The sequence below is a fragment of the Mesoplodon mirus genome (genome assembly GCF_964341445.2).
Source record: "Mesoplodon mirus genome assembly, chromosome: 9".
Classification (NCBI taxonomy): Eukaryota; Metazoa; Chordata; class Mammalia; order Artiodactyla; family Ziphiidae; genus Mesoplodon; species Mesoplodon mirus.
Genome location: NC_138985.1, coordinates 39,478,214 through 39,505,492, shown reverse-complemented (window position 1 = coordinate 39,505,492; position 27,279 = coordinate 39,478,214). Strand labels below are relative to the sequence as shown.

The following is a 27,279-nucleotide window of genomic DNA, read 5'->3' as shown; positions in this document are numbered from 1 at the left end:
CGGACTCTCAACCACTGCGCCACCAGGGAAGCCCGTAATTTTTAATTTTGATAAGTCAATACATTTGAAGCCGATGGCTACAAGGCAAGTTTTGAGAGTGAGTCTAGCAAATGCCCAACACCCCTGCTGCACACCTTTGTTACTATCCACTTATTATTTATTTCCTGATGTACTGTAATTCTCAGGATACAGTCCAGTACTATTTGTGACAGGGCACACTGAGAAAATCTTAGGCTACAATCTTCATGAATATAAAGGATCTAACATAGCATGACTATAGGAGTGCAAAATTTTATGCTAGTGAGCATAATATTGAGAAGAATAATGAGAATAATGAGAATGAGGTAGAGAACACTGAAGTTCCAGAAAGGGAAAGCCACCAAACACCAGGTGTTGATACACTCCACCCCTCACTCTCCTGGGAACACAGGGTAAGAGAGTTATGGCCTCCCAGCCTCTCTTGACGACCTTGGAAGAGGAACAGGACCACCACTCAGGCACTATTTGTTTACTGTCGGTGTTGGTGGCTGCCGTCCACTCAGTGTAAACTCTATGAGGGCAGGGACTTTGTTTTATTCACTCCTGAATCACCGGCACCTAGAAGAGGGCCTGGCTCTTCATGGCATTCTCAATATTTATTTGTCAAATGAATGGATAAAAGCCAGAGAAGTTACAAAAGCAATTTAGCACCAAAAGAAATAATGAGAGTTACTTTTTTTTTTTTTTTTTGGCTGTGCCGCACAGCATGTGGGATCTTAGTTCCCTGACCAGGGATCAAAATTGTGCCCCCTGCAGTGGAAGCATGGAGTCTTAACCATTGGACCACCAGGGAAGTCCCTACTCTTCTTCATTTAAAGTTTACCAGAATTGGAAAATGCTTATATAGCTTGTGAATATCCTAACTTCTTCATAATTTTAATATAAAAATTTCTTTGGGACTTCCCTGGTGGTCCAGTGGTTAAGAATCTACCTTCCAATGCAGGGGATGCGGGTTCAATCCCTGGCTGGGAACTAAGATCCCACATGCCTCAACTAGAGAAGCCCAAGCGCTGCAACTAGAGAAGCCTGCATGCCGCAACGAAGACCCAACGCAGCCAAATAAATATTTAAAAAAAATAAAACTTTGTGTTTTGTTTTTTGTTAATTTTAGACACAGCCATGGCATAAAGACTCACTTTGTATCACTTTACAGTTATTTCCCTTCAAATAAAACATTTTGAAAGAAGAAGCCTAAAAAGGAGCCAGATACCCCAAAATTTTAAATTATTTACTTATGAAGTATTCTTGCCCAAAAAGTTAACCCCAAATCTAACAAAGTCTCTTAAATGCTTTTCAACCTTGTTTACACTTAAAAAAAAATTGAAGTATAGTTGATTTACAATAGTATACTAGTTTCAAGTATATAGCATAGTTATTCAATATTTTATGAATTATACTCCACTTAAAATTATTATAAAATATTGGTTACATTCCCTATGCTATAAATTACATCCTTGTATCTTATTTATTTTATCCTGGTTGCACTTTAGACCTTAACTTGACAGTATCTTTTGAAAAGAAACATTAATAATTTATTTATTTTTTTTAAAATTTATTTATTTTATTTGTTTATTTTTGACTGTGCTGGGTCTTCGTTGCTGCGCGCGGGCTTCTCATTGCGGTGGCCTCTCTTGTTGCAGAGCATGGGCTCTAGGCGCGCGGGCTTCAGTAGTTGTGGTGCGTGGGCTCAGTGGTTGTGGCTCACGGGCTTAGTTGCTCCATGGCATGTGGGATCTTCCCGGACCAGGGCTCTAACGCGTGTCCCCTGCATTGGCAGGCGGATTCTTAACCACTGCGCTACTGGGGAAGCCCTAATGAGTAATTTAGAACCTCGAAAAACACTCAAATGCCTCCTTTTCTTTCTTTCTTTTTTTGGCTGTGCTGTGTGGCTTGTGGCATCTTAGTTCCCCGGCCAGAGACTGAACCCAGGCCCCCAGTGCAGAGTCCTAACCACTGGATCGCCAGGGAATTCCCTCAAATGCTTCCTTTTCCCTCTCATTTTAAAATACAAGATAAACCCTGGATCCTCAGAGGAATGGCTGATTCCAGGACAGGAAATATACAAGATGAGCCTGGGATATCTTGTACCAGAAAGCAAGAAAATTAGCAAAGACAAATGTGTCATGTCAGAAGGACACAGGAATGAATATAAAGGCATTTCCATTAGTCAAAGATAGGACAATTTGAGCATCAAAAAGAAAAATAAATTTATGGGACAGAAACACCCTGAATATAGGCATTTCTGCTATAGTGCAGAAACAAAACAAAACAGTGTTCTGCAATTACACACTGAAAATAGCTGGCCTTATGGGGAGAACAGGGTTAGGGGCTGACAACTCAAAGTCTATTCAACCTTCCAACTACAACACTAAGAAAAACTGTGACAAACCTAATAAAACTTCAAACCCAATTTAAAATATTTGTTAAATTCCTATTAATTAAAGAAATATTACAATAACTTTACAACGACAACAGCTTTAACAACAACAAAAAAGTAAAAGCCATTTGATGGAAGAGGGTGCAAGGAAGGGTCAAGGCTGCTGAGGCTGAGGCTTGCCATGGGGGCAAGGACAACTACAGAACAAGCACCTCCAAGTTCTAGCTCAACTGAGCTAGAGGAAAGCACGGGGAGAGAGTATTATGTACAGTGAGAGAGTGCCATCTGTTGGTGGCCTGCAGTATTTGCCTGTATTAGTGTATTCTGCATTCTGCTGGCGATTTATGTATGTATGTACGTATGTATGTATGTATGTATGTATGTATTTATTTAATGCAGGCTGCGCCAGGTCTTAGTTGTGGCGTGTGGGATCTTTAGTTGCAGCGTGCGGGCTTCTTAATTGTGGCATGTGGACTCTTAGTTGCAGCATGTATGTGGGATCTAGCTCCCGGACCAGGGATAGAACCCGGGCCTGCTGCATTGGGAGCTTGGAGTCTTACCCACCAGGTAAGTCCCTGCTGGTGTTACTTTTTGAGAAATGTTAACCTCTAGGAAAAAATCAATTATGAATCAAGGTGATTTCTTTGCTATACTAACATCATCCCCTTACTTATGAACCTTGTATGAGCTAATTCAAATTATAGAAGAGATTATATATAACAAGTTCATAATCTCAAAAGAGAGAAAGCAAAGCAAAATCTTCATTTCATTAGTAGCTAAGTAGGACATCAGCATCTTACTTTGAAAATTAATAATATCCTATAAGAACTGTCATGGTAACAACCAAATAGCCCTGATAGGGAGAAGTTCTTTATAGATGATTCTAGCCTTTAAGCATGAAGGGAATAACAATTAGGAAATCACCATTTTACAAATCCTAATGAATCAATTGTTTCAAGTAATGCTCATCCATGGTCAAGCCATTAGATGAAAGGCTGATGAGAACTTACACAAAGAAGAAATAAGGCTGTAACCACCTAAATCCACTGTCCTATCTTAAGATCAATAAAAGCGGGACAACTTGTGTGCTTCCCAATATGAAGTACTGAGCACTACCTATAAAATATTCTTGTCATAAAATTAAACTCAAATTTAGCCCAGCACCTCAGAGCACTGGTTTTCAATGCTGACTGGACATCAGAAACACCTGGGAAGCTTTTCAAACACTTGTACACTTGCCTGAGTCCCACCTTTGACAAATTAAAACAACATCTCTTGAGGTAAGGCTCAGGCAGGCATCCTCATTTTTCAAAATATACTTTTAAAAGGCTCCCTGAAGGATTCTAAATGTGCAACCAAGATTGAGAACTACTAATCCAGAGTTAAGAGGATATACTTTACAGAATAAACAGTACAAAGCAGTGATTCTCAAACTTTAATGTGTCAATTAATCCCCTGAGGATCTTATTAAATACAGATTCTGATTCAACAGGTCTGGGGAGGGGCCTGAGAATCTGTTCCCAGATGATGCAAATGTAGCCAGTCCACTTTGAGAAGAGAGGATATAGTACAGAGAATACAGCTGTCCAACACCAAATAAGAAGAGTCGCATATGGAATTTAAATTTTTCTAGTAGCCACCTTAAAAAGTAGGTGAAATTAATTTTTTTTTTTTTTTTTTTTTTTTTTTCCGTACGCGGGCCTCTCACTGTTGTGGCCTCTCCCGTTGCAGAGCACAGGCTCCGGATGCGCAGGCTCAGCGGCCATGGCTCACGGGCCCAGCCGCTCCGCGGCATATGGGATCCTCCCAGACCGGGGCACGAACCCGTATCCCCTGCATCGGCAGGCGGACTCTCAACCACTGCGCCACCAGGGAGGCCCGGTGAAATTAATTTTAATGATGCACTTATTTAACCCAATACATCCCAAACATTATCATTTCAATATGTAGTCAACATAAAAAGTTATTAATGAGACATTTTACATTCTTTATTTCACACTATCTGGTGTTGATTTTATACTTATAGCATATCTTAGCTCAGACTAGCCACATTTCAAGTGCTTAACAGTCACATGTGGCTAATGGCTACATACTGGGAGGCATAGGTATATAAGAACAAGGTAAATAAACCCCAAAGAACTAATCCAGAATGCTGGACGTTGTGCAGGAAAAGTCTGCAAATAGACAATGACAGGAAAAGTAAAAGTGGGGAAAACTGTTCTAAATTAAGAGGCTTATGAGACATAACTATATGTAAAGTATGACTGAATCCTGATTTGAAAAAGATCAACTACAAAAAAGTTTATTTTAAAACAATTAGGAAATTTGGTATGAAAGCACATTCCATGATAAAAACAATTGTCCCTAATTTTATTAGGTGTGATTATGAAATTACGTGAGAAAGTATCCATAGTTTTTAGAGATGTACAATGAAGTACGTAGGAATCAAAGGGCATGATTGCTTCAAAATCGTTCAGCAAAAAGTGAAAAAGAAAAAGACAAGTAAAGCAAATGTGTCTCGGTAACTGTTCAGTCTGGGTGATGGGCAATCGGGTTTATTCTACAATTCTTTCTTTTGTGGATATTTGAAAATTTCTTTTTTTTAAAAAATAAATTTAGTTATTTTTGATTTATTTTTGGCTGCATTGCATCTTCAGTGAGCGGGGGCTACTCTTGGTTGCGGTGCCTGTGCTTCTCATTGTGATGGCTTCTCCTGTTGCAGAGCATGGGCTCTTGGCACGTGGGCTCTGTAGTTGTGGCTCGCGGGCTCTAGAGCACAGGCTCAGTAGTCGTGGTGCAGGGGCTTAGCTGCTCCACCGCATGTGGGATCTTCCCGGACCAGGGCTCGAACCCATGTCCCCTGCATTGGCGGGTGGATTCTTAACCACTGTGCCACCAGGGAAGTCCCTTGAAAATTTCTTAATAAAAAATTAAAAATATAATAATAGCTTCAGAATTTAAATGCTAATTATAATTTTATAAGTGTTAAATGCTAAAGAACAGAAATAACTAAACAAAACAATATTTATATGTTAATAGTGATACTGTCTTATTTATAAATTGTAATTTAGGGATGCTTCCCTTTTTCATGTACTCAATGTAAAACATTTGCCAAATAAAATGAGTCACTTCTCCATGAAATTTGTAGGGCAGTCCCAACTGTTGTAGGTCCCTGGCCCAGATATAAGGACATCTGCTCAGATATAAGAGAATCTGCCAGCAGTTTTAATCTAACATCACGACTAAAGACAATGAAATGCCATTCATATCAAATAAGTACCCCTTGCCTGTTTTAATATATAATTTCTTACTAATACAAAGAAAATACAATAGAAATGGTTCTACCTATCTGGTACCTGGCCTTTTTCTCTTCTGGATGCATTTTCTTGACTTTTCTGTTCTTATATGGATAATAGAGTATGTAATATATATTAGCATGATTGTAATTTAATATTTTAGTAACTGTTACCTGCCAAAAATATATATGACCAGGAACTGTCATGATTTGTCCATTATTAACTGGGCTATGATGACATCACTGCATCCTGCTGTTAGAATCCATACCACTCATCCTAAAATTTGTGAACCAGGATGCCATAGCATCACTGACTTCTGGTTTGCAGGCCAACAGATCACACCATCACTACTCACCATGAACTACACCAAATTGGTTGTTGAACTATAACAATGGCTTAGTTTTAGCAATGCATGTTTCTTCACTCTACTATTTAGACTCTTCAGTTCCTTCTCTAGGGAGCCCTGTAAGACATTTTACTATTCTTATTCTTCAAATCATGAACAGAAAAATTTCATCAACTAACTATAAAAGATTCCCTATTACACATTTTATTGGTATTAATCATGACAAAGAATTTAGCTTTTGCATACTGTCCTGAGGCTGTCTATTCTTGAGGTCTGCAATCAGTGTTTTACAAAGAATCTTTTGTACAGTAGAACAAAAGGTCTATCACAGATCCATAATATTATGGATCTATCTGAAGGTCTATCACGGATCCATAATATTATTATAAATATTAATCCAACTACCATTTAGAAACTAGATCTCAAAAGTGATACTCAGGAATAATACAATCAAGTCCAAATTCATTGTCTGGGCATGATAAGGTAAAGCATTTTAAACTCACTATTTATCCGAGTGAATTTATCAAGGAGACCTTAAGGTTTCTGTAAGCCAAAACAGGCTAATAATCTTGACTACCTTCTTTGTCCTACCTGTATTAAACATGATACCACTTAATACTCATAATAATCCACAAGGTGAATATTATCTCAGTTTTACAAATAAGGAAACAGAGGCTCCAAGATATTAATCAAGATTGAGCTCATATTAGGCAAGGACAGAGCCAGTAACTGAACACAGTCCTGATTTGCAAGAAAGCTTTGGGACACTCCTCTACCATATCATACTGTGCACTCTATTGCCAAAACTACAAGATGTTCAGATTTTATGAGTATTCAAAGACATTATTAAAGCATACTTTAACAGTAATTCAGAAACACAGATAACCACTGACAAATATATAAAAAGTTAAGTGACAAATTATTTAAATCACCCAGGAAAAGCTAATCAACATAATGGAGAAGCAAATACTTCATGCTTCATATTGTTTAATGCTCCTTTTATGACCTTTTTCTTTATACATTATACATTTTAATCTTCTCAAGGCCACTTTTATCTCCTCTGGATTAACAAAGGGAATTTCAGTGCCCAACTTTGACTGCAGGCCTTCCTAACTGTTGGTAAAAAAAAAATATCAGGAAGGAAAAAATGTCCACACTCTCCCTACAGTTTCAAGGTGCCCAGAGATTATCTGCACCTTAAATATGATTCTGATAACGAAGTAAATCGTAAACATTCTGGAAGGCATGTTTCTTACTCTTCCATTAAGTATTCTTGTAATGGTTTTTGTACAGAGGAATCTTGTAAGACACCAATTTACAACCTAGCCAGAGATTGTAGCCATGGTATGTGAAAATAAATTTTTAACCTCTAAACTCAATAGTCTAATTCTCATCAGTGGCCTTAATTTTTTATTTTTTGCTCTAGTAACTTAAAGAGATTAAAAATAACTGTAAGGGGGCTTCCCTGGTGATGCAGTGGTTAAGAGTCCGCCTGCCAATGCAGGGGACACGGGTTCAAGCCCTGGTCCGGGAAGATCCCACATGCTGTGGAGCAACTAAGCCCGTGAGCCACAACTACTGAGCTTGTGCTCTAGAGTCCGTGAGCCACAACTACTGAGCCTGTGTGCCACAACTAAGGAAGCCCGTGTGCCAGAGCCCGTGCTCTGCAACAAGAGAAGCCACCGCGATGAGAAGCCCGCGCACCGCAACGAAGAGTAGCCCCCTCTCGCCATAAATAGAGAAAGCCCACATGCAGCCACAAAGACCCAATGCAGCCAAAAAATTAAATTAAATTAAAAATACGTTTAAAAAATTAGAAAAAAAGAAACAATATGAGAACATAATTCTTTTTATCAAGATACAAATTCCCAGAAAACATTTAATTTTTATGTTCCTTAATAAAACTTTTTTACTTAAAAAAATCATTTTTTATGTTTTTAGTCTCAAAGTATCTCCTTGCAAATTACTTGTTAATTACAAAAGGAACAACAGTAACTATACAGAAGAGAAAAACACCTTAACCAAATGACTAAAATTAACATCACTAATAAAAGGTCAACAGACTTCATAGACCTCTGCATGTGATATCCTAAGGACACACTGCTTACGTTGTATTCCAGCCACAAATGGATAAGCTCATTCTAATCACAAGGAAAAGCAAACAAACTTAAACTGACGGATAGTCTATAAAATTACTAGCCTGCATTCTCAGAAATATCAACCTCATGTGAGACAATCACTGAAAAACTATTCTAAGTTAAAAGTGACTAAAGAGAATGACATCCAAATGCAAAATGTGATCCTGGATTGGATCCTGGACCAAAAAACCAAAAGCAATAAGAAACATTACTTGGACAATTGATGCAACTGAAATATGAGTTACAGGTAAAAGAAGTATTTTACCGATTTAAATTTCTTAAAATGAGAGCTGAAGTGTGGGTATTTAAGATAATGTCATTGTTCTTAGGAAAAACACACTGAAGTACTAAGGGGTAAAGAGATATGATGTGTGCAACCTCTCAGGTAGTTCAAAAAATAATGTTTGGGGCCTCCCTGGTGGCGCAGTGGTTGAGAGTCCGCCTGCCGATGCAGGGGATACGGGTTCGTGCCCCGGTCTGGGAGGATCCCATATGCCGCGGAGCGGCTGGGCCCGTGAGGCATGGCCGCTGAGCCTGCGCGTCCGGAGCCTGTGCTCCGCAACGGGGGAGGCCACAGCAGTGAGAGGCCCGCATACCGCAAAAAGAAGAAGAAAAAAAAAAAATAATGTTTGTATATACAAGTAGAGGGAGAGAATTATGACATGTGGAAAATGCTGAAAATTGGTGAATCTGAGAAGGGGCATGTGGGAATTACTTTGTACTATCCTTGCAACTTTTCTGAAAGTTTGAAATTATTTCAAAGTAAAAAATTTAAAAGTCATCCTTAAGATTAAGTAAATATTAATATGAGAAGATTTTCACCATAAACAACTAATTGATAAAATTAAGTTTGACAAAATGGTAGGGTTAGTGTAAGGGATTTGAACAGTGATAAGTTAAGGAGTCGTACCAGAATGTAGATCAATACATAGTTTTCTTCATCAAAAAAAGTCTTGCTATGAAAAAACGTCAGCTCTACTAAACTGTGCTTAGTGACATTCTGGCACAACCTGGTAACAAACAGTTTCTACAATGGCACTGTACTTAAATAGTACAGTGTACTTCGAATAGATGACCTTATATACCATCTTTTTGCAATCAATCACTAAATAAATACTTTAAAATTATGCATATGCATTTGGAATAATACACACCAAGTTATCGCCGTTAACTCTGGATAGCACAACTGAAGGTGATTTTTATTTTCTTCCCATATTTTGTAAAGTTTCTACAGTGACCATGATTACTTTTATAAGAAAAAAGTAAACTTTTTAAAAAGAGTAAGTGAAAAAGAACTAAACAAGGCAATCAGACTTCTTGGAACTTGAATCCTACGCCACACATGCCATTTTTCTTAACTTTACTGCCAAAATTTTTCCAAAAGGACTCACTTACAGCTGATCTTGAAGCTCCACAATTATATATTCTAATTGTTCCTTCTCCAATTTATGAGCCAGATCAGAATCTTCAATCCTTTGTAGTAGTATTTTATTCTGAGCGACAGATTCAGACAGCTGGTTCTCTCGAAGTCGTAAGAGTTCTTCGAGATAACCCTGGAAATACAGATCACCAAGATATAGCAAGTGCAAAATTCTAATATGTATCTTGAAGACAAATGCTGAGTAGCTTAAATGTTATTCTTATCTATATTGTAATGAAACAATTTCAAAGTATCACTGAAAAATACAGAAAAAAAGCTTTAATTGAATTAAAAATTTAATATATGTTTCCCATTATTTAAAGCTCTTCTCTAAAGTTCAATAAAATATGTTTGTAATTTAAGGTAAAACTTAGTTAAAACATTATAATTTCTAAGCTCCACAACAGTGATAAACACTCTAAATGCCTCCTAGCTTCAAAATACAGACCTAATTACAGAATGATCAATTATAAAGCTGCCTCTCTGTGATTATTGTTCAAAAACAGTTATTAACATTTTAGCATTAACAAATTAGTGGGAAGCAGTATAATGTCTAGGTTAGGCCTGCAGGCTTAGGGATTATATCATGTGATATTCAGTTCTACTACTTATAAACTAAGTGTCCTTGGGTAAATTACTTAATCTCCCTGTGCCTTATTTTCATCATCTAAAAAAGTGGGAACAACAAGGGTACCTAGCTGGGAAGATCAAATGAATTAATACAGTGCTTAGAATACTAGCTGGTACCCTGTATGCAAAGTATAATTCCTAGCTATTATTATTAGCAGACACCTAATAGATATGAGACTTTTTGAACAGATCCTCTCTTATCTTTTTACCCATATATTGTTTCTTTGTCCTTTTGCTCTGCTTTCTGGGAGTCTTCATTGAATTTATCCTCCAAATCCTTATACTAAATTTTTGAACTCAGGGAATCTTATTTTTCATTTCCAATTTTTTTGTGTGTTTTCTGACTGTTCCCTTCTCATGGCATCCTATTCTTTTTAGATCAGTGTGCTTTAAAATTCCTCTCAGGATATTCATTAGAATCTTTTTTCTTAAAGTATTCTTCTATTCCATTTCTTATCCTTTTCATGTGCCATTAACAAACTGCTTTAGCTATTTGGGCTTCATGATACATGTTAATAGTAACTAACACTGTTCTTGAACTTCTTTTTCAGATTTTTTTCCTGACAATTCTCAAATATTTGTTCTTTCCATAATAAAATCTCAAAAACTAAAGTTAATTTTTACAAATGAAATTTTGTAGGTATACACAGCTTAATAGAAACTATATAAATGATTATTTATAAACATCAGTAATTAAACAATACTTAAATACCCAGCACCTAGATCAACTACCAATACTTTCAGAGACCCTATAATGTCTTTCCCTGATCACATCCCCTGCCTCCTTTGCAAAGATAACAATACCCTGAGATTTGTGTTTATCGTCCCCTTGCTTTTCCTTCTAGCATTACCACAAGTGTATGTCATCTTAAACAATATATTTAGTTTGGATGGGTTTTATCTATATTCTTTTGAAACTTGCTTTTTCATCTACAGTGATGAGCCTAACTATAGTTCATTCATCACTCTCAATAGTGGATAGTATTCTGTTGCATGAATACTGCAGCTTATTTATTCACTCTCCTATCAATGGCCATATGGATTACTTTAGATTTTTCTTAATATAAACAATATTCCTGTGAACAGTCAGTTATATGATACCTGGAACACACATGTGAGAGTTTCTAGGAGACATGACTAGGAGCAGAGTCGCTGGGCCACAGGCCACACGTATCTCCACATTTACTAGATAACACCAAATGGTTCATACTGTGGTTTTTATATTAATCACATCTTGTATTAATTCACGTGACTTTACATTAGTATCAAAGTTATACTGAATTCCTAATCTCATTGGAAAATATCCCTTCTTTTCCTATTCTCAAGAACAGTCAGTATAAAATAGGAATTACTGCCTTTTGAACATTTGGTATCATCTACCTCAAAAACCAAACAAGTGTGGTGATGCTGGGGAGAGGAGGGAATAGATTTTAAACTACTTGCTTAATTTTTTTCAATGATTATAGGTCTATTAGTTTTGAAAAGTAATATTTATAAAAATTCTTCATCTAAATTTTCTAAGGTATTGACATAAAATTGCTAAAATTATTCGTTAATAATTATGGGGGGTCTCCACTGCATTTATAGTTATGCTGCCTATTCTTTTTCTTTTAATATTTATTTATTTAATTTTGGCTGCATTGGGTCTTAGCTGCGGCACACGGGATCTTTCGTTGCGGCTCACAGGCTCTTTGTTGTGGCGCGTGGACTCCAGAGTGCACAGGCTTTGTAGTTGTGGCACGCAGGCTCCAGAGCGCGTGGGCTCTGTAGTTGTGGCATGCAGGCTCCAGTGCACGTGGGCTCTGTAGTTGCAGCACACAGGCTCTCTAATTGTGGCGCACGGGTTCAGATGCCCTGCAGCATGTAGGATCTTAGTTCCCCAACCAGGGATTGAACCTGTGTCCCCTGCATTGGAAGGCAGATTCTCAACCACTGGACCACCAGGGAAGTCCCTGTCTATTCTCTTTTAATTCTTAAAATTGTCTATCTGTGCCTTAACTCTTTTAAATTTAATTATGGTTGAGATTTGTATATTTCATTAGTTTTGACAGATAATCAGCTTTTGGTTTTATTAATTCTGTATCTCTATTTCATTAATATCTGCTCCTATTTTTCTTATTTTGAACTGGTTTTTTTTTGTTTGTTTTGTTTTTTACTTCTTGGATGCTTAGCTCTTTAATTTTCATTCTTTCTTTTCTAAGATAAGTAATTCTCCAAGCACTGAAAAAGCTGCAACTTAGTACTAAGAGTATGCATTGTTTTCATTCCTGTTCATTTCTAAGTATTTCCACATTTCTTTTTTGACCCAAAATTTAGAAGACTTAATTTTTTAAAAAATCCCCATTGGTGTACTTCAGGGGGTGGTAAAATTTTTCTATTGAATCTAACTTTATTGCATTGTGATCACTATTATATCATTTCTTTGGTATTTATGGGCATTTGTTTCGTGATCTAGCATAGTCCATAAAAATTGAATAGTTGTCCCATGTGTGCTTGAAAAGAATGTGTGTTCTAATTGTTAGCATTTAACATATTTTAGATTGAGCTTACTAGCTGTGTTGTTCAAGTTCATTACATCCTTACCAATTTTTTGTCTGTTTAATCTGTAATTATTAGGATGTTAAAATTTTCTACTATAATAATGGATTTATCCATTTCTCATGGATATTCTAATAATTTCTATTTCATATTTTTCATGGCCACATTGTTAAATGCATGTAAGTTCAGCACTGTTATACAACATTCCTGGTGAATTGTTCTTTTTTAAAAAGGCAATTCTTTCTTTAGTCTTAAAAATGCTTTTTGCCTTAATGTCTATCTTGAATGATACTGATATAGAATTATTTTGGTTAGTATTTGCCTACTCTATTTTTATACTCCTAGTTTCAACTTTTTTGTCACTATTTTATGTATGCCTCTTACAGACAGCATATAACTAAAATTAATGATTTAAAACATAAATTTAAGAGTTTGTCTTTTTTTCTCTTAATTTTAAAATTATTATTATTACTTTTTGGCCTTACCATGAGGCTTGTGGATCTTAGTTCCCTAACCAGGGGTTGAACCCGGGCCCTCGGCAGTGAGAGCACAGAGTCCTAACCACTGGACCGCCGGGGAATTCCCAAGAGTCTGTCTTAACTGACAAGTTTACACCATTTACTTTTATGGTGATGTTGACTCTTTTGGTTATATTGAGATTTATTTCTACCACTTTATTTTGTGCTTTCTTTATACCATCCTTATTTTTTCTCATTTGCTCTTTGCTACTGTGTTAATCAATTTTCCTTATTTCTTTTCTTTCTTATTATTAGTTTAAAAGCTAAATATTCTATTTCTTTTAACTGCAACTTTGGAAACAGGCATACACATTAAAAAATGTGTCTACACTCCTCTGCTGTAATACAAAGACCTCAAAAGGCTTTAGCTTCAATCACTCTCTCTCACTCTTTCTGATACTATTAGATAGTGTTTTAGTTCCATTTTACTTCCAGGGTAGGCTGAAGCCAGAACTAATTGTTAAACTTCAGATATTTTGTAATTCAGCTGTTAAAACACTGCTATTATAAAAAATTAAGTTTTATAAACTTACCATTAAGTAAATTATATTAACAAACAAGAGAATAACTACAAAATCTATCATTTCCCAAGTGTTTTACTATATTTTACTATTACTATCTGTGCTCTTCAAGTCATTTATATTTACTGTGTCTGCCTGGTAGAAAAACTATGTAGTGGTGTGCTACTGTGCCTCTCTTCCTGATTCTACATTCAGTGACATCAAATTGGTAGTTTTAAGTTGGCCATGATGGGAGTATTTATCCCAGAGAAATCAGCAAATGCTACAAATCAGGGCTTATCTAATTCCTCTGCAAAGCCAGTTCTTAATCACATCCCAGAACAACACTGCCACCCCATAATGGTCACTAATATTGCTGTTGCTGTTTCATGTAGTCAAGGTTTATTTGCCAATTTCCGTGCTTACTCTGCCATTTTGCATCGCATCCTGCCTTCTTGGTTCAGTTTCCAACTTGAATGATAGTGGGCCTAGATTTGCTGCTCCCCTGTTGGTATTAAAACACAAGTACCTAGGTTAAGGGAATGGCCCCTCACCCCCACCCCAGAAGCCTGCAGGACTTTAACTCATGACTTATTCCAGGCCCTTCTTTGTTTACAGTCCTTACTGAGGCCCTTCTTTGTTTACAGTCCTTAGTGAGCTCCTATTCTTTGAGAGAGCAGCTCTGTATGAAACTCTTTCAAAATTTTATTCTACTTGGCATTTTCAGATTTTTGCAATGTAAAGGCTTTCAGTTATCTTAGTGTGACTTCTGGCTGGTAGCTGGTACCAGAATTCTCCTTTAACAGGGTATTAAAATTTTCTTTATATTTCTAACTAGCAGCTGTTTGTCTACAGGAAATCTCTTCATATTTGTAAATTTCCTTTGTAACCATTTTCCTCAGTGTATTTTTTATTGTTCTAATAATTCTATGGATAATTCCATTGGGCTTTCCCTACATAGGTCATCTATGAATAATGATAATTTGAAAGGAAGGGTAGGAAGGAAAATAAATCATAAAGTGAAAAAGAAGAGGTTACAACTCAAGATGATAGAGTTTATATTCCATTCCGTTATGTACCCCACTTTGCCTACTACAGCGCTTAACACACAAGAGCTGCTAAAATACCTGATTTTAAAAAAAAGAGTGAGACACATATACGGAATTTCTTAGGCAATCACTGCATTTTCACAAACCAAATAATCCTTTATAAAATTAATCATAGAAACTAATACCCCAAACAAATGAAACTACATACAGAAGAATAAATGGCTTATTATATATATTAAAACATAAAATTATTTAAGAAACAAAAGCCTCTCCTAAAACTGGCCCTGATTTTTAATTAAAAGGAGGACAATCCAAGAACAGAAAGGAAGTAGCAATAGGTAAATACTTTTATACAGCTAAAAGATCTTTTGGCAGTGACAGTCTAAAGGTAGTAACTAGAACCAAATTAAATGACTTTTGACAACTGATAAATACCTTCTGTTCCAGCGTTAGCTGATACTTTTGTTTAACTCTCTTACACTTGTTGAACCAACTATTCTCATCCATGATGAAAGGAGGCCCGACGTTCTCTGGAGTGCTGCTTTCACTACCACTGCTTCCCAAAGTCCTCAGCTCTTCCTCATCACTGCTGATGCTGTCAGAACTGAGAAGATTAAAATTTTTTAAAGAAACAAAATTCATAATATGTTCCACTTTGATTTTTTAGAAACACTTCTGTATTTGCAAGCTACTGGTGAGCAAGCTCCAAAATATTCATCACTAACTATACAATAATAATGATATTATCATCAAGCCTAGAGATGCTACAGAAGTTCAAGTGAGGTTTACAGATCTAAGGCATTAACACAGAAACTGTGAGAATGTCCTGAGGAGAGAGAAAACACTTCTAAAGAAGAGAACCAGAAACTCCACATGTGCTGAGAAGACCTGTCTAGCTGGGTTCTTTTTACTGTCCCATGTAGATCAAAAGAATGAAACTGGAACCCTATCTTATACCATATACAAAAATCATTCTAAATTGATTAAAGACTTGAATGTAAGACCTGAAACTGTAAAAATCCTAGGAGAAAACATAGGGTGTAAGCCCTTGACATCAATCTTGACAATGATTTTTGGATTTGACACCAAAAAAATAATAATAATAAATAAATAAAAGCAAAAGCAAGATAAAGAAGTGGGGCTACATCAAACTAAAAGCCTTCTGCCCAGCAAAGGAAACCAGCAACAAAATGAAAAGGCAACCTACTGAATGGGAGGAAATATGTGCAAATCATATATCTGATAAGGAGTTAATATCCAAGATATATAGAGAACTCAAACAACTCAACAGCCAAAAAACAAACGTGACTGAAAAATAATGAGAGGAATAGAATAGACATTTTTCAAAAAAAGACATACGAATGCCCAACAGGTACATAAAAAGGTGCTCAACATCACTTATCATCAGGGAAATGCAAATCAAAATCACAAGATATCACCTCACATCTGTCATAATGGCTATCATCTTAAAAAATAAATAAATAATGACTATTATCAAAAAGATAAGTGTTGACGAGGATGTGGAGAAAAGGGAACCCTTGTGCACTGCTGTGGGAGTGTCACTGATACAGTCATTATGGAAAACAGTATGGCGTTTCCTCAAAATATTGAAAATAGAACTACCATATGATCCAGCAATCCCACTTCCAGGAACGTATGAAAAGGAAATGAAAACAGAATCTTGAAGAGATACCTGTACTCCCATGTTTACTGCAGCACAAGTAATCAAGATATGGACACGATCTAAGTGTCCATCAATAAATGAATGGATAAAGAAGATGTGGTGTATACATATACACAGTGGAATACCGTTCAGCCATGAGAGGTTAAGAAATCTTGCCATTTGCAACAACATGGATGGATCCTGAGAGCATTATGCTAAGTGAGATAAGCCAGACACAGAAAGACAAATACTGGAGGTATCACTTATATGTGGAATCTTAAAAAAAAAAAAAAAAAAAAGTCAAACTCATAGAAATAGAGAGTAGGAAATGGTTCCCAGGGGCGAGGAGGAGGAATAGGGAGAGGTTGGTAAAAGGGTACAAACTTTCAGCTGTAAGATTAATAAAGTCTGAGTATCTAGTGTAAAACATGGTGATTATAGTTGATAACACTGTATTGTATAACTGAAATTTGTTAAGAGAGTAGAACTTAAATGTTCTCACACACACACAAAAAGATAAATATGTGAGGTGATGGGTATGTTAATTAACAACATGTGGGAAATCCTTCCACAAGGTATACATTATCAAAATATGGTATCAAATCACCACAATGTACACTTTAAGTATCTTAGAATTTTACTTGTTAATTATACCTCAATAAAGCTGATTTTACAAAAGAGTAAGAAAATATCATCACAAACCCAAAGAAGGTAGAAGAAACGAAACAATATAGATAAAAACAGAAATTAATGAGCTAGATGGCAAAGGTACAACAGAGGATCAACAAAGAAAAACAAACACTTAATGACTAACAAAATTGATAAAGCTTTGGCAAGGATGATTTAAAAAAGGCAAAAAAATAAAAGTTACGATAACAAAAAGCAAAAGGTACTATAACTAGAGATGAAAAGAGATTTAAAAGATATTAAAAGAAATTCTCTGAACATCACAATATAAAATTCTGAAAGTTTTAACAAAATATAATTTACCAAAACTGAACCAATAATAGAAACTGGAAAGATCATAAATAAATCAGTAAGTTTTAAAAACATCCACGAGGGACTTCCCTGGTGGCACAGTGGTTAGAAATCTGCCTGCCAGTGCAGGGGACATGGATTCCATCCCTGTTCTGGGAAGATCCCACATGCTGCAGAGCAACTAAGCCCATGCACCACAACTACTGAGCCTGTGCTCTAGAGCCCGCGAGCCACAATCACTGAGCCTGTGTGCCACAACGACTGAAGCCCATGCACCTAGAGCCCGTGCTCTGCAACAAGAGAAGCCACCGCAATGAGAAGGCCACGCGCCGCAACAAAGAGTAGCCCCCGCTTGCCACAACTAGAGAACGCCTGTGTGCAGGAACAAAGGCCCAACACAGCAGAAAGTAAAAATAAATAAATAAATATATATACTTATGGAAACAAAGAAAAAAGCAATGAATACAAAAAAAAATTTAAAAACAAAAAATAAATTAAAAAATCCAAGAGTAGAAAGGGAGAACTGATAACAAGGAAGTTCCTTATAAGGACAAGGAAGAAAATAAATACTAACTACGGTGGTCCAAGGAACTATATACACACTTCACATACATCACCTCATTAATCCTCATGATATCCCCATGAGGTATTGCTGTACTATTTAATAGGTTCATTCAGCAAATGAAGAAAATGAGAATACGAGATGATAAGCAGATGCTTGAGGTCACACCAGTAAGGGGAACTGGTATCACCATTTTAGGCAGAACATTCAGTGGAGGCTTCATTACTAAGGTGGTATTAAGCTGAGTTTTAGAGAAGATGAGCAAATTAGCCATGCAAATATCTGAGAGAGACTGTGCTCCTGGTAGAGAGGACAGAAAGATGCACAGGTGTGCCCGGTGTGCTCAAGGGATAACAAGATGGCCAGTGTTACGGAAGCACAGTGAGTAACAGGGCAGGGAGTAAGACATGAGGTCAGAGAGGTACTGGAGGCCAGATCAACTAAGGAATTTGTTTTCCACTTCGGGTCAGAAGGAAAGAAACTACTGGAAAGTTGTGAGCAGAGGAATGAAGTGATTTGACTTATATTTCAAAAGGATCACTCTGGCTGCTCTATGGAGAAATAAACTACAGGAGTCAAGAGGTGGAGCATGAAGACTCTTGCAAATCTCCAGGTTTAAATTTAAGAGGTGATGGTGGTGCAAAAATACTTGCTGATGGATCGTATGTGGATTATGGAAGAGAGAATTCAACAATGACTCCAAAGTTTTTGAGCATAAACAACTGGAATGTTAGAACTACCATTCTTGGAATGGCAAAGACTAAAGGAAGGAAAGTTGTTTTGTGTGAGGGGGTGTGGGGTGGTGGGATTAGGAGTTCATTATTGTACATGTTATATCTGAGGTGCTTATTACACATCCAAGTGAGGTGTCAACTTGGCAGCTGGATGTATGAGTTCAGAGTTTAGAGAAAAGACAGGATGGGATGCAGTACACAGGCCAAAAGACTGGCCTTTGGTAGCAAATGATTAGTTTCTCTCTACTAGGAGGGGGAAAAGGCAGAGTACAGTGGTCCCTCAGTACTCATGAAGGACTGGTTCCAGGAGCCACCCCAGATATCAAAGTCCATGGATGCTCAAGTCCCTTATATGTACAAGTCCCATATACATTTGATCCACAGCTGGTTGACACATGGATGTGAAACCTACAGATATGGACAGCCAACTGTACATGGAATGCTACATTTAGGAAGGGCAATTTAACAGCATGCTTGATCGTTTACGGTCTCTTTAACTCAGCAATTTTGTTTGCAGAAATTTACCTCTTTAGGAAATAATCATTCTGAGTATAAAGACTTAGCTATTAGAATGTTATATTTTAAAGTGAAGAATTGAAGGCATCATAAAAGACCAATAATCATTGGCTACTACTAGACTTTTTTGGCCTAAAATCCATTCAAGAAAAAAATGTTTAAAGTTACACCAAGCAGTAACTCAGAAAAAACTTAACTTTTCTCACTGGTACACAACCTAAAATTTAATTAAACCAATTTTAAATATGAAATATATTTTAGGATGTTTTCTATTAATATATTTCATATATTTAGCTTCAGAAAGATAAAACTATTTCAAAAGACTAATAGCTAATAAATATTTTTTAAAGTTAACTTCACCAGCAATCAAATAAATGCAAACCAAAACAACAACAGGATATCATTTTTTACTTACAGAATTAGCCACACCTTTAAGTTGGAAATTGTGGAGGCAGGCACTGTCACATATTGCTGAGAGGATCTAAATTATTATGGCCTCTCTGGACATGCTCTCTTGACAGCATGTTTCAAAAGTTTCAATGACATATACACTAGAAATTCTACTTCCAGGATTTTTTTTTAATTTATTTTTGGCTGTGCTGGGTCTTCGTTGCTGCACGTGGGCTTTATCTAGTTGCAGCAAGCGGGGGCTACTCTTCATTGAGGTGTGAGGGCTTCTCATTGCGGTGGCTTCTATTGTTGCGGAGCATGGGCTCTAGGCGCGCGGGCTTCAGTAGTTGTGGCATGCGGGCTCAGCTGTTGTGGCTCGCAGGCTCTAGAGCGCAGGCTCAGTAGTTGTGGTGCACGGGCTTACTTATTCTGCGGCATGTGGGATCTTCCTGGACCAGGGCCCAAACCCATGTCCCCTGCGTTGGCAGGCAGATTCTTAACCACTGTGCCACCAGGGAAGCCCCTACTTCCAGGATTTTAACTTAAAGAAATAATGATGGTTCTGCATAAAAAGATGTAGTGACAAGGATATTAACTGCAATACTATATATGATGGAACTAAATGCACTCCAGAAGTCCAACAATAACTGGGTTAACATACTATACAAACAATGAATTCTATTCATTTTAGGAAATGATGCTATAGAAGGATAAGGACATGCAACAATGTTCATTATACAGTATTAAGGGAAACAGTTACATGTATATTATGCTTCCATTTTAATAAAAAAAAAATTCCTATGTACAGAAAAGACTGAAAGCTATCCATCAAAATGTTAATGCTTCTAGCAGTTGCTCCTTAAATGTAAGATGAGGGACTTAAGCTTTCTTCTACTTTCTACCTTTCTGTACTTTCCAATTATTCTACAATAAATACTTATTTTCCAAATAAGTTAAAAGCAGTAATTTGGGGAGGGACAGACTCTTATGGTTTTTTAAATGAGGCATCAAATAGAATTTTTAAAAATTGTGTCTAATTACAGGTATATTTGGGTGGAAGTAATTCAATTTTTAAAATATTGGCTCTTTATGACTATTAGGATAGTTTAAATCCTTCTAAAAAGAAAAACTCCATGGTCTGTAATGCTAACTGGATTATGACTAGGTTGAATTGGTATTTCCTTTCTTGTTTTAGTATTCTTTATATAACAAGATGGTAGGAATCCTTTAGTATACAAAGAAGAGGAAGCTACACATATATATTGGGATTAGTGCATCAAAGAAAGAGAAAATTGCACAAAAAAAATCAGACAAAAGTGGTTAAGCAGCTGGGGACACAGAATATAGATCATTAAACTCATTCTGAGGGCACCAGATGAGAAGGCTTCATTATCGTATCTTTTTAAAAGCATTGTAATAATTACTACAGTCCCTTAGGTAAGAAAAGAGAAAAATCTGTATTTACATTTTTCTTCATATTTTAATTTAAATTATTTCCTAAATCACTAAAAATAGCCTTTCTAACTGCATTCTGATGACCAAACTCCTATCTCCAACACTCATCTTGCTCTTTAATTTCAGACTTGAGGCCCACTCTGCACAAACTAGCTGTGTGACTATGGACAAGGTATTTAACCTCTCTGTGTTTCAGTTTTCTCATTTAAAAATAAGGACAGTCGTGCTTACCTTGCTGGCTTTTGAGGAGATTAATGAGTTAATAGAAGTAAAGGACTTAGAACAATGCTTGCTATATAATAAACATGGAATAAATGGTACTGACATTTTTACTAGTATTGTTTTGAACTATCCGTTATCTTCACAAAATGTCCTATAATCCAAACATATCCCCAAACAGTACAATTTTATTCCTGTTGAAAACATCTTCTTGGTGTATTTCTTTTCTAGATCTAATGTAACAGACTTATCCCTCTCCCAAGGGATCTACTTACTTAAGTTAGAAATCTTTGTACCATAATACTCTATTCCTCCTACTCCTTCATCACCTAAAATATCTTCACACTACTAGCTCTGAAATCATAGCGACTTCTCTTACTAGATGGTGATTATCTTGGATACAGGGATTGCATTCCTTTTCAGAAGTTCACAAAGTTCCTATACTCTTGACATGTATGAATCCCTAGGAAAGCTTCTTTAGGCACTCAATAAATGTATCTTGAGTGTGTGTGTATGTTTGTGTGTACATATACATATATTACATATATACATATATTACTCACTCTATCTCCCTTACAGCTTTGGCCTGATCATAACATTTTAGAAGTATATAAAGAGAGGGGAGCGGAGTCAAGATGGCAGGCTAGGAGGATGTGGAATTCGCATCTCCCGTGCAACTAGGGCACCTACCTGTCACTGGTGGGGGACCACAGACACCTAGGGGATGGGAGGAACCCCCAGCGACTGGGAAGGACATGGGGCCTGGGTGGAAGGGACGGGGGAGGAGAACTGGAGGCAGGACAGGGGTGGCGGCCCTGAGCGGCGGCTGGGGGAGGGGAGGAGTTCCTACACCCAGTGGGACCCACCCACGAGATGGGGGAGACCCTGGGGGAGACGGTGGGGGAGGGGCATGAAGGAATGGAAGGGAAGGGGGCCAGGCTTTCCCTGTTCACTTAGGCACCAGGGAGCCTCTTGGGCTCCCAGGCCTAATCCTCTGCCCTTGGAGCCTCCCTTCTGCCCACAGAACCCAAGCCCTGCCCCTACACCCCCACCCAGGGCCTTACCTCTATGCTTGGAGACCCCTCGGAGAGCCCCTCCAATGTGCTGGGTCTAAACCCCACCCACACGCCCTCACCCAGGACCTTCCCTCCAAACTCCGGAACCCCATACACCAGAGGCCCTTCTTTGGACATGCTAGCTCTCCCCTTCTGCGCAGGTCCTAAGCAGAGGCCCCACTCTACACTTGAAAGTCACCCGCCTAGGCCTCGCCCACAAGGCCTTTTCCAGCTGGCGTGGGTCTTGAGCCTAGGCCCTATCCCACGTTGAAACTTCATGCCCCATGTTAAACCCCACCCCTGCCTATGTTCCAAACCCGCCTAAACTCTGCCCCAATTAGTCAAGGCTTTTTTTTTTCTTTTTTCTTCTTTTAGGTTGGGGTTCTATTTTACCCTGTTGTTGATGCATTTATACTTTTGTTTTTTCTAATAAATCTTTTATTTTTCTAATTTTATTGTATTCTTTACACTTTGTTATTGTTCTGCTCCTTTTGGCTTGTTCCCCTCCTTTTTAATTAATTATTTGTTTATTTATTTTCTTTTTTCTGTTGTGGTTTTGTTTTACCTTGTTGAAGTTGTTTCAATTATATTTTTATTTTTTCTAATATATTTTTTATCTTTCTAATTTTATTTTATTTTTTATTCTTTGTTATTGTACTGCTTGCTTTTTTTTTTTTTTTTTTTTTTTGCCACACCATGCAGCTTGTGGAATCTTGGCTCCCAGGCCAGGGGTCGGCCTGAGCTCCTGTGGTGGGAGCACCAAGCCCAGACTGCTGGACTAACAGAGAACCTCAGACCCCAGGGAATATTAATTGGAGTGAGGCCTCCCAGAGGTCCTCATCTCAGCACCAAGACCTGGCTCTACCCAACTGCCTGCAAACTCCAGTGCTGGATGCCTCAGGGCAAACAACCAGTAAGACGGGAATACAGTCCCAACCATCAAAAAAACAAAAACAAAAAACACAACTGAAACGACAAAATAATATGTTACAGACGAAGGAGCAAGGTAAGAATGTACAAGATCAAATAAATGAAGACAAAATAGGCAAGCTACCTGAAAAATAATTCAGAGTAATGATAGTAAAAATGATCCAAAATCTCAGAAACAGAATGGAGAAAATATAAGAAACGTTTAACAAAGATCTAGAAGAACTAAAGAGCAAACAAACAGTGATGAACAACACAATAACTGAAATGTAAAATACTCTAGAAGGAATCAATAGCAGAGTAACTGAGGCAAAAGAAGAGATAAGTGAGCTGGAAGATAAAATGGTGGAAATAACTGGCAGGGAGTAGTATAAAGAAAACAGAATGAAAAGAATTGAGGACACTCTCAGAGATCTCTGGAACAACATTAAAAGCACCAACATTTGAATTATAGGGGTCCCAGAAGAAGAAGAGAAAAAGAAAGGGACTGAGAAAATATTTGAAGAGATTATAGTCAAAAACTTCCCTAACATGGGAAAGGAAATAGTCAATCAAGTCCAGGAAGCGCAGAGAGTCCCATACAGGATAAACCTAAAGAGAAACACGCCAAGACACATATTAATCAAACTATGAAAAATTAAATACAAACAAAAAATATTAAAAGCAGCAAGGGAAAAGCAACAAATAACATACAAGGGAATCCCCATAAGGTTAACAGCTGATCTTTCAGCAGAAACTCTGCAAGCCAAAAGGGAGTGACAGGACATATTTAAAGTGATGAAAGGGAAGAAGCTACAACCAAGATTACGCTACCCAGCAAGGATCTCATTCAGATTGACAGAGAAATCAAAAGCTTTATAGACAAGCAAAAGCTAAGAGAATTCAGCACCACCAAACCAGCTTTACAACAATGCTAAAGGAACTTCTCTAAGAGGGAAACGCAAGAGAAGAAAAAGACCCACAAAAACAAACCCAAATCAGTCATGAAAATGGTAAGAGGAACATACATATCGATAATCATCTTGAATGTAAATGGATTAAATGCTCCAACCAAAAGACAGAGACTGGCTGAATGGATACAAAACCAAAACCCTTATATATGCTGTCTACAAGAAACCCACTTCAGACCTAGGGACACATACAGACTGAAAGTGAGGGGATGGAAAAAGATATTCCATGCAAATGGAAATCACAAGAAAGCTGGAGGAGCAATACTCATATCAGATAAAATAGACTTTAAATTAAAGACTGTTACAAGAGATGAGGAAGGACACTACATAATGATCAAGGGATCAATCCAAGAAGAAAACGTAACAATTATAAATATTTATGCACCCAACAAAGGAGCATCTCAAAATACATAAGGCAAATGCTAACAGCCACAGAAGGAGAAATTGACAGTAACACAATAATAGTGGGGGACTTTAACACCCCACTTACACCAATAGATCATCCAAACAGAAAATCAATAAGGAAACACAAGCTTTAAATGACACAATAGACCAGACAGAATTAACTGATATTTTTAGGACATTACACTTGAAAGCAGAAAAATACACTTCTTCTCAAGTGCACATGAACGTTCTCCAGAATAGACCACATCTTGGGTCAAAAATCAAGCCTTGGAAAATTTAAGAAAACTGAAATCATATCAAGCATCTTTTCCAACCACAACGCTATGAGATTAGAAATCAATTACAGGAAAAAGACTGTAAAAAACACAAAGACATGGAGGCTAAACAGAGTGCTGCTAAATAGCCAAGAGATCACTGAAGAAATCAAAGAAGAAATAAAAAAATACCTAGAAACAAATGACAATGAAAACACAACGACCCAAAAACCTATGGGATGCAGAAAAAGCAGTTCTAAGAAGGAAGTTCAGAGCAATTCAAGCTCACCTCAAGACACAAGAAAAATCTCTAACAATTTAACCTTACACCTACAGCAGTTAGAGAAAGAAGAACAAAGAAAACCCAAAGTTAGTAGAAGGAAAGAAATCATAAAGAGAGACTACACTGGTGGCACAGTGGTTAAGAATCCGCCTGCCAACTCAGGGGACACTGGTTCAAGCCCTGGTCTGGGAAGATGCCACATGGTGCGGAGCAACTAAGCCTGTGCGCCACAACTACTGAGCCTGCACTCTAGAGCCCGCAAGCCACAACTACTGAAGCCTGCGTGCCACAACTTGAAGCCCGTGTGCCTAGAGCCCATGCTCCACAACAAGAGAAGCCACCACAATGAGAGGCCCATGCACTGCAATGAAGAGTAGCCCCCACTCGCTGCAACTAGAGAAAGCCTGCACACAGCAACAAAGACCCAATACAGCCAAAAATAAATAATAAATAAAAATTAAAAAAAATTCAACACCCATTTATGATAAAAGCTCTCCAGAAAGTGGGCATAGAGGGAACCTACCTCAACCTAATAAAAGCCATGTATCACAAACCCACAGCAAACATCATTCTCAATGGTGAAAAACTGAAACCATTTCCTCTAAGATCAGGAACAAGATAAGGATGTCCACTCTTGCCACTATTATTCAACATAGTATTGCAAGCCCTAGCCACAGCAATCAGAGAAGAAAAAGAAATAAAAGGAATACAAATTGGAAAAGAAGTAAAACTGTCACTGTTTGCTGATGACATGATACTATACATAGAAAATCCTAAAGATGCCACCAGAAAACTACTAGAACTAATCAGTGAATTTGGTAGGGTTGCAGGATACAAAATTAATGCACAGAAATCTCTTGCATTCCTATACAGTAACAATGAAAGATCAGATAGAGAAATTAAGGAAACAATCCCATTTACCATTGCAACAAAAAGAATAAAATACCTAGGAATAAACCTACCTAAGGAGGCAAAAGACCTGTAATCAGAAAACTATAAAACGCTGATGAAAGAAATCAAAGATAACATAAACAGGTAGTGAGATATACCATGCTCCTGAATAGGAAGAATCAATATTGTGAAAATGGCTGTACTACACCCAAAGCAATCTACAGGTTCAATGCAATCCCTATCAAATTACCAATGGCACTTTTCACAGAACTAGAACAAAAAATTTTACAATTTGTATGGAAACACAAAACACCCTAAAGAGCCAAAGCAATCTTCAGAAAGAAAAACAGAGCTGGAGGAATCAGGCTCCCTGACTTCAGACTATATATACTACAAAGCTACAGTAATCAGGACAGTATGGTACTGGCACAAAAACAGAAATATAGATCAATGGAATGGGACAGAAAGCCGAGAGATAAACCCACGCACATATGGTCACCTTATCTTTGATAAAGGAGGCAAGAATATACAATGGAGAAATGACAGCCTCTTCAGTAAGTGGTGCTGGGAGAAATGGACAGATACATGTAAAAGAATGAAATTAGAACACACCCTAACCCCATACACAAAAATAAACTCAAAATGGATTAAATAAGGCCAGACGCTATAAAACTCTTAGAGGAAGATACAGGCAAAACACTATATGACATAAATCACAGCAAGATCCTTTTTGATCCACCTCCTAGATTAAGGGAAATAAAAACAAAAATAAACAAATGGGACCTAATGAAACTTAAAAGCTTTTGCACAGCAAAGGAAACCATAAACAAGACCAAAAGACAACTCTCAGAATGGGAGAAAATATTTGCAAATGAAACAACAGACAAAGGATTAATCTCCAAAATATACAAGCAGCTCATGCAGCTCAATAACAAAAAAACAAACAACCCAATCCAAAAATGGGCGGAAGACCTAAATAGACATTTCTCCAAAGAAGATATACAGACGGCCAACAAATACATGAAAAGATGCTCAGCATCACTAATCATTAGAGAAATGCAAATCAAAACCACAATGAGGTATCAGCTCACACTGGTCAGAATGGCCATCATCAAAAAATCTAGAAAAAATAAGTGCTGGGTGTGA

The 27,279-nt window shown here is 37.3% G+C and overlaps 1 protein-coding gene across 5 annotated transcripts in view; it reads right to left on the bottom strand.

Moving 5' to 3' along the window:
- The window catches only part of RUNDC3B (RUN domain containing 3B), a gene marked incomplete at both ends in the record, with an annotated part of 153,899 nt that overhangs the window by 37,269 nt on the left and 89,351 nt on the right, over positions 1 to 27,279 (bottom strand). For all 5 annotated transcript variants that reach the window (XM_082632762.1, XM_082632760.1, XM_082632758.1 and 2 more), the window contains 2 exons: positions 9,592 to 9,749; positions 15,287 to 15,455. In XM_082632762.1, the coding sequence (XP_082488888.1) occupies positions 9,592 to 9,749; positions 15,287 to 15,455 (327 nt within the window). The remainder of the gene's footprint in view (positions 1 to 9,591; positions 9,750 to 15,286; positions 15,456 to 27,279) is intronic.